This window comes from Ursus arctos, unplaced genomic scaffold (assembly GCF_023065955.2).
Source record: "Ursus arctos isolate Adak ecotype North America unplaced genomic scaffold, UrsArc2.0 scaffold_6, whole genome shotgun sequence".
NCBI classification, from domain to species: Eukaryota; Metazoa; Chordata; class Mammalia; order Carnivora; family Ursidae; genus Ursus; species Ursus arctos.
The window spans coordinates 44,290,185-44,306,226 of NW_026623078.1; the positions used below are offsets into that span (position 1 = coordinate 44,290,185).

Below are 16,042 nucleotides of genomic sequence, written 5' to 3' on the forward strand. Positions count from 1 at the left end.
CTAATACATCTCTTTATATTTTTTCAAATCTGTATGTTCTTTTAATGAATTATGTATTTGTTGACTTTATTTTGTCTTTCTTTGTATCTATACATTTTCCCATGCTTATTTTTGGGAGCATGTGTGTGGTTTTTCTGAACTATTTACTGTATCTCTGTTACGGATTTCTAGTTATGATTATCTCTCTCTCTCTTTCTTTCTAGCTCTCTCTCTCTTCATCTTTCTGATGAAGAAAGATGGCTTTTTTATCTCTATAATGTTTTTATTTCCATCCATGTCCTTTCCTAAATTCTTCCAGCTTATTTTGAAAAATCTCTTTCAGTTTTCCTTTTTTTAAATATATTTTTTCTTCTTTGAATCTTCACATCTATTTTTGAGGGTTTGTGTGTATGTGGGGGGGTTATATTACCTATTACATGTCTAAACCTACCCTCTGTCTCTGTTTTGTTCTTTTGTTTCCCTCCCCATTTCTATAAATAAGTCGCTTGATGATTCTTCTATGATTATAATGCATTTTTAGTGGACCCAGCTATTTGCTGAAAAGTAATGTGGGGAGGGCAGAAGGTAGGAAGTAAGGCAGAGCAGCCCACAGCTCTGATTTAGGTATATCATCAGAAGATTTGTCCCTTGTTGAAACAAAGCCTCACAATCACAGGCTCTTTTGTGACCTGACACTTACTGTCTTCTCTCCCTTCTTCCTGTTGCTTCACCCCTGTCAGTCTCCTTTGGTTAGGAAGTTAGGTTGTAAGTGATACAACTGGCATTTCATTTTACTGCTTTTCTTTCTATGGTATAAAATAGATATCATATGGGTACATTTCCTTCTTCTCTGGTGGTCCACCATTGCCCCAAGAACTTAGAACTCTTATCGGAAAATTATTATATAGAATTCTTAAAACTGTGACATTCATGAAGAAATCTGTAATTGATTGAAATTTGAGGGTAAATGTGTTGGCTTCCAGTGTCCTCTTTGATCTCTTACAGATTTTCACAGTATTGGCAAATCTACACCATATTTTGTAGTTAGGAGTTGTGACCATGTTCTTGTTTCATTGAAGCTGGGTTTTCCTCCCTATATATTCATTTTTTGTATTGTTTTGGATGGATTTCAACAGAAGGTAGTAGAGTAAAAGTGCCTTTACTATCCCGTCTAAATCTATACTTAAAAAGATAATCCTGGCAGCAGTATAGCAAATGGCTTGCAGTGCTGATAACAACAGCAGGTAATTGAGTAGGAGGCTGTCAGAATAGTTTGAGCAAGCCATAGTAAAGAAGAGGGTATGGTTTGAGATTTTTTTTTTATTAAAAATTGATAGGAAATGATTGGACAAGTAGGTGAGAAAAGAGAAATAATAAATATGATCCCACAGTTTCTGATTGTAGTGTCTTAAAGAATATTAGTATTATAACTGAAAGAGAACATTGAAGGAATGGGAGACTTTGGGGTGAAGTTAGTAAGTTTGCATTTGAGTTTGAAGGTATTGATAGACAGTTTGAAAAGTGGTTTAATAGCTCAGAATTGGTAGTCTCCTATATACAGATGGTAGTTAAAATTTTGGAGTAAATAGTACATTGTTGGCAAAAACTATAGTTGAGTAAGGTGACACGAATGTAACAGATGCATGATGGTTGAATGAGACATTCATTCATTTAGCTTGACAAAGCTTCCTAAGGTTGAAGTGGACAGGTGTTTCTTAGTTGCTAAGGAATTCAACAGTGAGAAGCCATGGATGATTGAGATACAAGCTGGGGATAGCATTTATAGTAAGAATATTGCACAGACTTTTTTGGGTATAGGTTATATTACCCAGTAGACAGAATATGTCCAGATTACTCAATAGATAGAATATACCTAAAATATCACGGAAGTGAAGTTACCAAAGATGTGTATATATGTAAAATAATTTGAAAGTTGAAAGTCTAAAAAAATTATGTGAGCAGTCATTACATGAAAAGTTAGAAATTTTTATTTCTTTAAATGGTTTATAGTTTAATAATGATTCCACTTTGAGCTATAGATAAAAACCCTGTCTGAGGTAATGAGGAAATAGGAATCCAAAAGGGAGGCCACGGGCTCAGAGCTGAGTTTGAGTCACTGAACAGTGGAGTTAGAATTCACATCTACAGAAATATAATAATATATATCAATCACCAGAACAGATCGGGAAGAGGTGAAGTGATTGAGTGGCTGCACAGCTGTGTAAGGGTTTATATGTTTATGTATTTCCTACTTGAGGTCAGCTTTGGGGTTAGCTTGTGTTTAGGGGCTGTGCGTGTTAATAGAGGAGGGATCAAGTGGGAACACATAATGAAAAAAATAGGAGCCTGGGAGTTAACTAATTTCTTATAACTGTGACAACCAACATTTGGATCTTTAATAGAAATTGTTACATAATAGTGTTGGGACTTACTTTAACCAATGTAACTGTTTACTGGTCTATGTTGTTAATTTACATTTGATATTTTTTTCAAAGCTATAAATATAGCCCCAGGAAATAACTAAGCATTGTGAACCCAACTTACAATAGATGATGCTGTGGGAGAGTAAATATGCTTTAAAAATAGAACCAGATGGTACCAAAATTTTTGGTTGCTCTGATGAATCATGGCCTCTGGGCTCTGTGGGTTTTTTTTAAATGGCAGGGACCAGGATCCTCAGTTCTCTATGCTATATTGAATCATGGAGGTCGGCCATTAAGAATTGGACTTTTAAGCTTTTGGTGAGGTCTTATCCTGCCACACCCAGGCGGGTCAGTCAGCATTAAGAGATGAGTAAGAAACAAAGCAATCATGGCAAGTTGAAGTAATGATCAAAAACTTGCAGCCTTATTTTGTATGTGATGGAGCATAATGTAATACATTAGGGAAGAAAAATTACACTGTATACATATAAAAGACTCGAATGATTGTCTTTTCACCTGAATAGAGGAAAAGCATCTCTGTGTCTAACCTATGAGATGACAGGCTGAGGATGATGTCATAATAAGTCCTAACTTAGCATTACATTTCTTGGTGATGGATCTGAACACGAGAACACTTAAAATATATTTTCTCTTTTTACTCCAGAATGTTTGTTTCTTCTGTATCAAAAGGAATTTTATAGATAAAAATCCCTCTATTTGCTTCCAAGAGCTTAGCTTTTCAAAATAGCCCATCATGAAGAACCACTCAAGCTCCATTTAGATAAATAATACAAAGGAGAAGCATTTTGAGTAAAAAATGCTATTTAGAAACTTTCACTTCAAACTTGTCTCACCCCGCCCCACAAAAATCTGTGCTATCTTCAGATTATAGAGAAGTTTCTAACTTTTTCATTTGCATATGAAATTGAATTAGTTTGTTGAAGATGTTTTAAAGCTCTAATATAGCCATCGGGACAGAAAGAAATCAACTTAGAATTGTATGCATAGGTAAAGTAGTGCAAATAATTTGGGGAAAAGAGAGCTTAAACATTTTGTTGGTCTGCATTTGATAAATGCAGGATATTGTGTTTAGAAAATATGACCTTCTGGATTTCACAAATTATTTTACTTTTAAAGATCTTTTTTTTTTTTTGCCAGTAATAAACTTAGAAATGTCAACTATAATACAATATTTTATGATAGATTGTCATTTCAGGTGGTGGACAAAACTGTAATAATGTTGGAATCCCAACTAAAGGAGAAAAAGAATTTCCTTGCCATCTTTTGAAATATTCCCAAGGCCTAAATTGGCCCAGACTTTTCAGCTTTCACAATTTCGTAAGAAGTTGTCCCTTCCAAATAAAATTACAACAATCTCTATAGTGGCTGATCTAAGAGTGGCATTGGTAGTGTTAGATTCGGTCATTTTAACCATTAGGCTTTGAGGGTCTTATGTAGTAATAAACTACATTAGTTCTTTGTATAGCAATCCTAGAAATTGTGGGGAATGACCAATTACAATTGCTTGTAATGTTATTACGTTAAATGAGAAAACAGTGGAAAATGATGGCATGCTTTTGAACCATACACATCAACTAACTATTTGCAGATCTGAAAGAAAGTGTTGTTGGGGATTGAACTAAGGGCTGGCAGTTTCTAGAAATGAAAGAATGTGTCTTTTCCCCACCTTTGGCGCTGGGAGTCCAAAGGGACCAGGATTTGTTTCTCCGTTCCCGGGCTTCTGTTTACCACTTTTTAAATAATCTATTCTTGGCGAGAGATTTGGTCACAGGAATGTTGTAGAATAAGATTGTGAGGACTTTAACAATCATGACAAAGATGAGAATTATCAGAGGGCTCGCATCTTGTTTCCTGTTTCTCTTCCAGGGCATCTGGGTCAGTACATATGTATTTACAATATGCTTTGCTGCCAATGTGGGGCTGCTGTTCGGTGTGGTCTGTACCATAGCTATCGTAATCGGTCGCTTCCCAAGGTAAGATCTAACTTAAATGCTGTCTGTTTTGACACAGCAGAAACGTAAATGGTATTGCCAGTTACTTTTATTTCTGTGGAATATTTAGTGCTACGCTCATGTTTTAGTTGGAATCAGAGAATTAGAGATGAAAAAGAAAAGGTTTATCGACATATGATCTATAACAGTATTGGTCTTAATGAGGAGAAATACCTTGTCCACACTATAAAGTATAATATATAAACTCTATCAAAGTAAATAAATTAACCTATAGCTATACACTGTGTCACAGAGTTGGTTTGTTTTTTTTTTTTAATCAAGTGATGGGGATATATTTTCCAATCGCTACATAAAATCTAATCATTTAGAAAATTAAATAACCAGTATATTTAATTTTTCAGAAGCCAGATTTATATATCTATATAAATTTCTTCTAGATAATTTTTTGAAGAACTCTAGATAATTTATCGAAGATTTCTACTGTACGTCTGTAAACCATTCCCCTATTTTGACCAGTGCTTTCTCTACTTTCTGAGTGTTCATCATCTGATAATGGTTCTATTCATTTCTCATTCTTCCCTTGAAATTGTCTGTGAAATAACATACTTCAAAAAATTTTAAGTTTCACTTCTATAGATTCTACAAAGAGATTTCCGTAGAAATCTACCTGTGTAGATCATCAGTGTCTGGTCCTATCTTGCCATTGATTCCCTCTTTACTTCTTTTTATCCTAAAACAAGATTTTCCCAAACACTATATATTTTCTTATAACTCTTTTTGTCAATCTACCTCTTGTGGCTTGGACATATGGGGCTCTGGGAACCAAGATGAGGTAAGTTATATTTATTAATCTCTTAGATGTCTCCAGTGTTACTTTCTATTCCCAAGGATCCCAGAGAAACACAGATTTACCAATGTTTTATGAACAAATGGAATATAGGATTTTAACCATTATGGATATGTTCTAATTGTTAAAATAAAATAACATCCTTTTTACATTTCTTTGTTACTGTAGTGATTAGGAAATGCCACTTTATTTTTTATCTGATTGAATTCTAGGGCAAAGACTCTGAGTATAAAAAACATGAAAGAAATGGAATTGAGGGTGAAGATAGAAACCGATGGCGTAAGTTTAGTTTCTTTTCCTTTGTGTAATTCTTATAATTCAGCTAGTTTTAAGGTATCATAAGTAGATAAGGTATGTTTTTAAAGACATAATAATTTTATTTTTAATTAGCATGAACTTTCAGTGGTATATGTAACCACCATCCATGTGCAGTGGACATGCAACAAAATAAACAGCACAACAACAAAAATCTTATGTTAGCATTCAGCTAAGATGATAGCATGGTTCATAGAACTACAGCTCACAGTGGAATCATGGTCCAGATTACTTCAGGCATTTGGAAACCTCTTTTCCATTCACTAAGTTGCATAAAATAGTCAAACTAAACAAATAGTCTATTCTGAATTAAATGATGGAAGAAGACAGGGAAGAGGGAAAGGAATAAAGCAAGGTTGGATCATGGTATGCTTTTATTTTTTTTTAACAGAGTCAATGAGATTGTATTATTAGCAGAGGGTAATTAAGTCCACTGGTTATGGAATGCCAATAGGATTCGTTTCTTGCACAGTGGGCACCTTTTTAAGGAAACAGCTTATGGAAATTGTCTTGCCCTGTCCATGCTTAGACAGGCCAGTTCTAGTTTCTTATTCTGAAGAATGACCAAAACAAGTTTAAAGTGAGGGAAAAAAATAATTGACTTAAATATCTTACCAATTTAAAAAAATTGGCTTCACTTTGAACCTGCTTTGTAAATGTTTGGCTAACCATTTTTTTCTCTATTTAATGATATTTACTTGTTTCAGTACCTCATGATTGCCTTCAGAACAAAGAGAACTGGCCTCCCACCAGAAGGACCTGTTGTCAGGGTATTTCTGAGTAGATTGGGAGTAGGAAGTAGCACCAGGAGTCTTTCTGTGACACCCAGGGAAATGGCGCACGTGTTTACACATGCACCTGTGTGTGCCTGTGTGTATGTGTTTAAATTGAAGAATAATTAGCATATGCTACTGTATTAGATTCAGGTAAACAACATAGCGATTCAATATTATATACATTATCACTTGTGTTTTTAATAAGTGTGAAAAAGTTTGCTTCATAGAGAGCTACTAGAATCCAGAACCCCAAGAGTGTCCCAGACTCAAGTTTTCCACCAGTGATGCCTTTCATTTCTTTCTTTAAATTTTCCATGAGAATTAAGTGCTCACACAAAGTCCCAGGCTGGCTCTTGAGCCCCTCAAGGCCTCTCTGTATCCACCCTACACAAACAGTTATGCACGTTAGCCTCGACATTCGTAGCTTTGAAAGAGAATTCCACTTTGACCATTTTCCAGCTTAAAGACTATTCAGAAGATAAATTCTATCTAATCTGTTCTTTCTCTTCAGGCTAAACATGTGGGCATGTGAATGAGGGAAGATAGAAATGCTAGAATTCTTCCATGTCTTTAAACACTGGTTCTGGTTTAGTCACATACCTGAATAATAACCGCGTCACATGGAAATCTTAATTTTATTAGAACATTACACTTCACTAATCATTTAATGTTTTGTATTAAAAATAAAGGGAAAGAAAGCTCAGAGCAAGATTTGAACATGAGCTGTCAGGTGGAGTTTTTAGCCAACTTCAAGCATGGCAGGGGTCCGCCACTTCCCTCCTCAGTTCATGCCCTTCCACCTTCTTCACTTGAAACACACATCCTCAGTGTGGGAGACCTCTTTTGGGGTGAATTCAACCCCATTGAGAATTTCTTTTCTGACACAATTTGAATCTTTATTCCTAAACAAATGCCTGTTTGTTTAAAAAAAAATTAACTTTTAAACAACACGTTGGCCCAATCATGTGGTATGATTGGTGGGTTGGTCTTAGATGTGGGCTTCTTTTTTTTTTTTAGGATTTTATTTTTTTATTTGACAGAACAGAGAGAGAGAGAGCTCATGAGAGAGAGAGAGAGAGAACATGCAGGGGGAGTACCAGAGGTAGGGGAGAAGCAGGCTTTCCACTGAGCGGGGAGCCCAATGTGGGTCTCCATCCCAGGACCCTGGGATCATGACTTGAGCCGAAGGCAGATGCTTAACCAACTGAGCCACCTGCTCCTGATGTGGGGCTTTATGATAACTAAATATGACAGGTCCAAGAATTGTTTCATTTTTTGTTTGTAAGAGATTTATTCTTCTTTAAAAAGTTTAATTCCAGTGAGTTAACATACAGTGTTATATTAGTTTCAGGTGTACAATATAGTGATTCAGCAATTCCATACATCACCTGGTGTTCATCACAAGTGCCCTCCGTAATCCCCATCACCTATTTAACCCAACCCCCACCCTCCTCCCCTCTGGTAACCATCAGTTTCTTCTCTATAATTAAGAGTCTGTTTCTTGATTTGTCTTTCTCTGTAAGAAGTTTACTCTTGATTAAAAGTTAATTTGATAACTTAAGGTTTTTGTTTTCTGGAATTGTTTATTCATAGCAAATCTCACTTTCTAGAGTTTAATTAGTTGTATAGCCATAGAAACATTTTGAGATTATGTAGTTTAAAAAATATATGTCTACTTTAAGAGATGAGGAAGCTGGGGGAGCCTGGGTGGCTCAGTTAAGTGCCTGCCTTTGGCTCAGGTCATGATCCCAGGATCAAGCCCCGCATCAGGCTCCCTGCTCAGCGGGGAGTCTGCTTCTCCCTCTGCTTGTGCTCTCTCTGTCTGTCAAATAAATAAAATGTTAAAAAAAAAAAAAGATGAGGAAGCTGAGAGTAATACATAATATTTTCTTTCTTTTATCTTTCTTTCTCTGACTGTATGCTTCACTATTCCCTGGGTTTCCTCTTCTATGCAAGTACTAAAACCTGAAGGAGTATGCTTTATTTAGTTGGTAAGGAGTTATTTCATAGAACTTCCCATCTTTTCCATTTCTAGGTCAGACCCTTGTCCCAAAGATCATGGAGAACATGATTTCAGTTGCACACCAACAATTGGTGCCAGGAAGACCTGGGTGGTGGCCAAAGCAGTCACTTTTGTTTGGAAGCGTTTTCTTGTCCTTTCCTGCATCTCTTACCTGCATCCTGGCAATCCAGTGTAACCTAGGCCTGCCCAAAGTGAAACCACATTCCCCATACTACCTCTTGGTTTCTTTCTCCTATTTAGAACTATCAGTCACTTGTAAGGTTATAATTCTAGCCAAAAGAAAGCTATGTCATTATGAGGTAAATGACTGAGAGTTGAGCCTTTAGGACATATTTTCATTGAAAAAATACTGATGACCCAGTGAATAAATTTTTGATTTCTAGATTGTATGAAAGAGGTACTTTTGGGAGGACAGGGCTTCCTGGTACTTTTTGGATATCCTAGAGTGTTACCCTCTCCAAATCAGTAAGAATAAGGGCCACTTTCTGAAAAGATGCAGACTCATCTCATAGTTGTTAATGTTTCGTAGTAAAGAGGAAGTACGTATTTTTCCCAAGAAGCATGATAGTATAGTAAGTTCTCCAAATAAGTTTTAATAATGACAACCTTGGCTAAGAGATTGCTTCATCATTGAGTGACATTTGGATTTGTAAGATTTAGACTCTTTAGATAGAGTTATCCTCTTTTATTTCATTCAGAACTCTGAATTAATTCCTATTCTCCTCCAAAAGGAAACCCTGCAGCAGGTGAAAATTATCTCAATAAACAATCCACTTGTTTTCCTGAATGCAAAGAAGTTTCATACTGATCTAATGAACATAATCCAAAAGGACAATGCAAGCAACCAGCTACTGGATGATGTCAGCAAGGTAGGATCAGCTAGTTCATGATTACAATAATGTACTACAAATACCCTTATATCATGATACTAAGGTATGAATCATGAAATATAATACATTATAAGAGTGCTTAGGAACGTCTCCCTCCGCAAAGCCTTCTATTGTATTATACTTTTCATTTGGTTCTTGTAATTAGTTTTTAGGTAATCACTCATTCATTCATTCATTCAGCATTTATCTAGTGGACATATGTACTAGGTACTATAACCCTGAAAAGAATAAATAAGACAAATCATTTAGCTTAAAGGACCTTTTTACCAAGAGAAAGAAGAGTCAGATCCAAATCTAAAAGACATAGAATCTGATAAATGACTTCAGAGAAGCATAAACTGTTGCCATCATTATAACATTATTATATAAAAAGACTAGCATTCTTTATCTCCACAAGTTATCTTCATTAACAGAGACATCAAATGTGCTTCGGGTTGATTTTATGTAAATAAGCTCTCTGTGATTATCTGAATCCTTAAGCCCATAAGCATGGACTTTGGAGCTAAGCTGCCTGGGTTTGCTGTTGATGATCTGTGGCAACTTAACTGAGATTTTAAACCTCTTGTGATTCGATTTCCTGATCTATAATCAGGATGATTAAATGAGTTAAAATATGCAAGGCAGTCAGAATATTGTCTGTCCTACTCAATACTATAAAATCTTAACTAATATTGTTAGTTTGATTGAGTGCAAGTAGTACCCTCTCCATGAAGCTTTCTGTGACTACTTCAGATTACAAAGGTCTCTTTCTCTTGTATCCTTGAGTGTATATTATCCCCAGTCGCTCAAGTACATAGGAAGTATTGACTCTCTCATTTCTAGCATCTCAGGAGCTGTCCAGTAACACATTCCTGTTCCTTGCAGCTTTATGCTTCTATCTTAGGGCCTCATATCCACACCATAGAGGCCCTAAACCCAGGATCAGATATATTATTTACTGGGCACAGTGAAAAATGAAAATGTGAGGTCCCCTGTTTAACAATTATTGAGAATTTCAAGATGGCATTCACAGAGCATTAAACCAAGTAGGGGACCCTTCCAAGCATGGGAACCTGTATGACTACACAGGTTGCATGCCTACAAGACTGGTCCTGCCTGTATATCTCCAGCTCTGCCTTTTCCCCTCACTCTTTAGGGTGTCATTTTCAGCAGATTATTAGGAACCCCACCTGCGATTTTGGGTTGAGAAGAACTTGCACTCATGCCAAAGATGGACATACATTCCTAGTTGTTCAAGTTGGATGCAAGTCTTCTTTCTTTTACAAAGCCATGCTTAATTCATAGTAGTGTTTAGCTCTGTTGTGAGATAGGCAGGTTCTTGTGGCTGACGTAAACTCACAACTACCATGCACAATAATATTGTGGGAAAATTTGTCCACAGTTCCAAATAACCGAATTAACCAGTAAGAAACGTGTAGTCTTATTTTACCAAAATATAAGTTTACTTCTTGAAATGATATGCTTCTTTGTAGGCTTTATCATGTCTAGTAGAGTATCCGACTTGAATATTCTTATAAGCAGTTATTTATTGATAGCTGATAGTATTTTCCTTAGCATTTTCCTGCAAGACTAAGGTTATTCCAACGTGTGTTCAGAAATTGAAAATTGGCATATGGTTTCTCTCATAGCATATCAAGTCAGAAATAAATCTCATTAATGGAGCCTTCTGGGAGGAGGTTCCACATATATGATTCCACCTACTTGGGACTTAGGAATTTTGAGTCTAATAATCAAGGAGTGTTCATGAATCTAGGTTATTGGTACATAATGACATCCAAAGGGATTCTTTAACTCAGAACTCTATGGTGGTGAGAAAGGATTTCTTGAGAGTATGTTTCGCTATAATGAGAATAATGCAAATATTGTGTGTATTTACAGACTGTGAGTTTTAAAGGATACACTAAGGATTCACATGGTAATCTGGAAGCTCTTCTGTCTGAGGAATCAGAGATAAACCTTTATTCAGAATGATTAAATGGGTGGATTGAGCAGTGTGGATGCTCTTTGGGACATCTCCTATTATTCTTACCATACACTGTCTGTCTGAGATATCTACTTCTTGTTCTAAGGCCCCTGCTTGTTCCAATTTCAGTTTTAGAGTAACAAGTCTGCATCAGTTAACGTCTACCACAGCTTTACCTCCTTTCACTGCACTTTGTACAGTGGTCCACAGTACCATCTTAAACTGGGGTGCTCTGCTGGGGCCTTGGTCTTCTCTCCCAGCTGTATTTTCAACAGATGGCAGTGATGGAAGGGCATTTAAAACACCCTAGGGCAAGAAGAATCATACTGTATTCAAAACTCAAACTGATAAAGGATTTCCTGCTTTGTTATACTGTGACAATATATTTCCTACATGTCATCGTTAAATATCTTCCTGAATGTAGAAGCTTCTGGGTGATGATCTCAGGGTGCTAGTGTTTAGTGGATTCATGTTCATTATTACGTAGGTTATATACAGATGGATACTCATATAATAATCACCATTTTGTGACTTCACTTTACAAAGGAAGTTTCAGTCTGCTGTTTATCCAAAATTTTCTTTTGCTCAGACCAGGTATTTTTTTAAAATAGATTTTATTTTTTGGAACAGTTTTAGACACACAAAAAAATGGGAAAGTGTTAGTACAGAGAGTTCCTATACACCCCGCACAATACAGTTTTTGCTGTTATTAGCATTTTGGGTTAGTGTGACATATTTGTTACAATCAGTGAACCTATATTGATACATTGTCATTAACTAAACTTCACGCTTTATTCAGTGTCCTTTTTCTGTTCCAGGATTCCATCCAGGATATCACGTTATGTTTGGTCTCCTTAGATTCTGCTTCACTGTGACAATGTCCCAGACTTTTCTTTTTTGTTGACCTTGACAGTTTTGAGTAGTATTCGTCAGGTGTTTTGTAGAATATCCTTCTCTTGGAATTTAGCGTGGTAAGATCAGGGTGTAGCAGCCCACACGTAAAGAGTGTGGAGTTATGCTTCACCTCCTTGAGGGTGCAGTATCTACATAAATTATTGAAAATTCTTTTGCACAGATTAAAAATAAGAGGAGGGAAAAGGAACTCACATGCATTGAATGTCTCTCAAGGACTAGTCCCTTTAACTAGGCCAACTTAATCATCACCAGCCCCATGATGTAAGTGGTATTAACCTGACTGCTACAAAAAAGGAAGATTGAGACTTAGAAATGTAAAATAACCTGGTGGAAATACAGCTGATAACTGTCAGACCCAGAATTAAAGTATATAAGCTGCACACTGGGTATCAAGAAGAGAAAATAGATGTTCTCTAGTCAGCCTTGAAGATGAAACTGATGTGATGTCTCAGAGAAGTGGTATAATGTGGTGCTTGGGAGCATGAAGTTCTGAATGAAAAAGCATGAGCGTGGGTTTGAGCCAAGGTTCTTACTAGCTTTGTGACTTCTGTCAAGTTATTTAACCTTTCCAATCTTTAGCTCCCTCTTATGAAAAATGAGATTAGTATCTTCGTAGGATTTTTCTGAGGATCAAATAATTAATATAGAGTCCTTAGTATGTAGCAAGTAGTCAGAAATATCAATTACTCTCATCATCAACATTTGAGAGGTAGATAGCATGTGATCTCATTAGAGGCATCAATTATTGTCAATTTCAAAGAACTTTGATTGTAGGATACAGGTTATTTTCACTTTCCAGCATTTCCATAAATCGGGACTGTTTCTCAGGCGTTTCCATGGAGCTGCAGATGAACAGTTCACTTCCATGTAATATGAAATACATGGTTAGTGGCTCTCTCTCAGAGAATGTGGTGTGGATGAGGTTAATTTCTGATTGGATACACTACATGAAAACAGAAGCAAATGTTTAATTCCTGATCAAAAGTCAAAACAAGCTAGGTCTTGCAGAAAATGTTCTAAACAAGATAGTCTGACTTGGTAATGTATGTTATTTACTGAGCTAATAAATACTTAGAACGTATTGTATGGAGCACTGGGTGTTGTACGCAAACAATGAATCATGGAGCACTACCTCAAAAACTAACATAGCGTAATAAAATTGAATAAATAAATACTTAGAACCAATGGTCATTTTATTATTTCAATGTGTTGTATTTATCATTCTAAAAAAAAAGACTAGTGAAAAATAATATTTCGAGCCTAATTTTTTATATTTATGGAGAAAAGAAAGGTGTGCTGTTTTCAGGGACAGAAGTGAATCGTTATAATGTTATTCTTCTCTATATTCATTTTCATTTCAGTGTGAACAAAACACGTTGCTCAATTCTCTATCCAACGGCAACTGCAATGGTGAGTTAGTGTAAAAAAAACCTCTAAGTGTCGTGACTTGAATGTAGACCAGAGGATAAGTCTTCTCTCCTTCTCCTGCCATTCTGCCTCCCTGTACTGTCCTCCTCATCTTCGTTCTCTCCGCTCCATCTCCTCTCCCTTCCCTGTTCTGCCCTTCTCCCCACTCCTCCTATTTCTACTTCTCTCTTCCTCCTCTGTCTTCTCTCTCCTCACTCACTCCTCCTTCTCCTCGCCCTTCCTCTTTTCCTCCTTCCCTTCGTCCTCCTCCTCCTTTTATCTTACCTCATGCTCTCTTCTACAAGTAAATTTAAGTAAAGATGTATAGACCTACACAGGATGAAGTGTAAAACTTTATTACAAGATATTAAAAATACTTATAACAAAAAAAATACTTGCAACGCTTAAGGAAATGGTATTTATAAATAAATGGAAGGAGATTACAATGTCCATTTGATTAGAATACTCAATATTGAAAAGGTGCCAGTTTTATTTATGTTGAATTGATTTGTAAATATAAATTTAATCCCTATTAAAATTCCAACAGGACATTTTAATGTCAATTGACAAGCTGATTCTAAATTTTGTATAGAAATTCAAAAGACAGAGAATAGGCCAAGACACTCTTGAAATATGTGAACAAGGGGGAGCGAATGTCTTCTTAACTGTCAAGATATAGTATAATGCTCTCATAATCAGTGCAGTATAGTATTGGTTCCAAGATAAATGAACAGATAAATAGGACAAAGTAGGGGGCCCAGAAGGGGAGAAAACTCTCACACATATTGGTGTTCGATTTGTGACAAAACTGACACTGCAGAGCAGTGAGGAAAGGACAGTCTTACTAATATACAATGTTGAGAAAATCATGTGTCTACAATGAATGAAATTATTCATTGTAATTCACACACCATACCACCAAATCAGTACTGGGTGAATCGAAATCCTAAGAGTGGTAAACAAAATATAAAGTTAGAAGAGAATGTAGGAGAAAATGCACAAGAAATGCAAAGCATTAAGCATAGAGACAATGATCATTAAGTTTTACTAGATCATTATTAAGAGTTTTTGTTTAATGAAAGCTACCATATAAAGCATGAGAAGATAAGCCAGAGTGGGAGAAGATAGATATAATATATAACAAGAAAGGACTGTACTCCTCTACAAATCAAAGAATAAAAAAAGGGAGATGACCCAATAGAAATGGGTAAAAGACATGAGCAGGCATTTTCAAATTTACCAGTAAACATATGAGAATATGCTTACCTATTACAGTAGTTACTGGAGCAATGCAAATTATATATATATATATATATTGCTGCAGTACTGTGTGTGTGTGTGTGTGTGTGTGTGTGTGTATAATTGGTAAAGATTTCAAAGTCTGACAATGCCAAAGGTTAGTGAGAATGTAGGACAAGAAGTCTCCTACAATGCTGGTGGGGGTGTAAACTGTTACAACTACCTTGAAAAACAGTTTGGCAGAATTGTTTAAAGTTAAAGATATACATACCCTATGATCAACAATTCCACTCCTACTTATGCAACCTGCAGATATGAGAGCTTGTGTATAGCGAATTATACAAACAAGAATATTCACAACAGTATTATTTGTAAAACTGTCCAAAGCTGAAAACAACTTATATTTCCAAAAAAGGTAGCAAATATACATGTAAATGATGGTATATTATGCTCTTGAGTTTTTATTTGATATATTTATTATTTGATATACTTCTACAATAAAGAAAATTGAAAAAGTCTTATATAAAACATAATAGGGCGAAAAAAAGCAAGACAAAAGAAAGCGTATTATAAAATTCCAAGTCCACTTACATAAACTTAGAAAATTCTGACATATTAATTTTTGTATTTCTAAAGACAAATAAAATAGGAATCTGTTAATATTTATGCCTGAAAACATTTACAAGATTGTTCATAGTAGCTTTCTTTATAATTCCCCCAAATCTGGAAACAACTGAAATAGCCATTACCAGTACAATGGATAAAGAATGTGTGGAATGTTTATATAAGAGGTAACATATTATAATACTTATTGTATTACTGTATAAAATATATTTTATAATAATTTTTATTATGTTAGTCACCATACAGTACATCCCAAGTTTATTCTTAATGAATATATCACATATAAAGTAAATGTTATATAAATACATGAATCAACGGCATTGACCCATATTGACATGGGTCAGCTCAGATGTCATTTTCTGGTCTTCTCTGACTTTTTGTGGCAAATTGACTTTCTCCTGCCTTATCCTCTCAAAGAACGCTTGCGTAACACTGGTATAGTACTGATTTAATGATCATTTCTTGAATGTCTTATTCTTCTGCTCACTGGAAACTTTTTAAGGGTGTCCTCACTTCTGCCTCACTAGACCAGGCCCCCTTTTCACAGAGCAGTGACTGATGGGCACCATCACCTTTGCTGGGTCCCTTCTGTCTGGCTCAGTAGTTAATCCTCTTCTACTAGAACTAGTAGAAAGAATGTTTCTTCCAGTATCCTCCTCCTCTCCCTC

At 35.8% G+C, this 16,042-nt stretch overlaps 1 protein-coding gene across 2 annotated transcripts in view; it reads left to right on the forward strand.

Moving 5' to 3' along the window:
* SLC26A7 (solute carrier family 26 member 7) overlaps positions 1-16,042 on the forward strand; it is a 113,803-nt gene that overhangs the window by 81,138 nt on the left and 16,623 nt on the right. For both annotated transcript variants that reach the window (XM_057307860.1, XM_026495763.4), the window contains exons 12-15: positions 4,290-4,396; positions 5,435-5,501; positions 9,068-9,205; positions 13,466-13,514. In XM_057307860.1, coding sequence (XP_057163843.1) covers positions 4,290-4,396; positions 5,435-5,501; positions 9,068-9,205; positions 13,466-13,514 — 361 coding nt within the window. The remainder of the gene's footprint in view (positions 1-4,289; positions 4,397-5,434; positions 5,502-9,067; positions 9,206-13,465; positions 13,515-16,042) is intronic.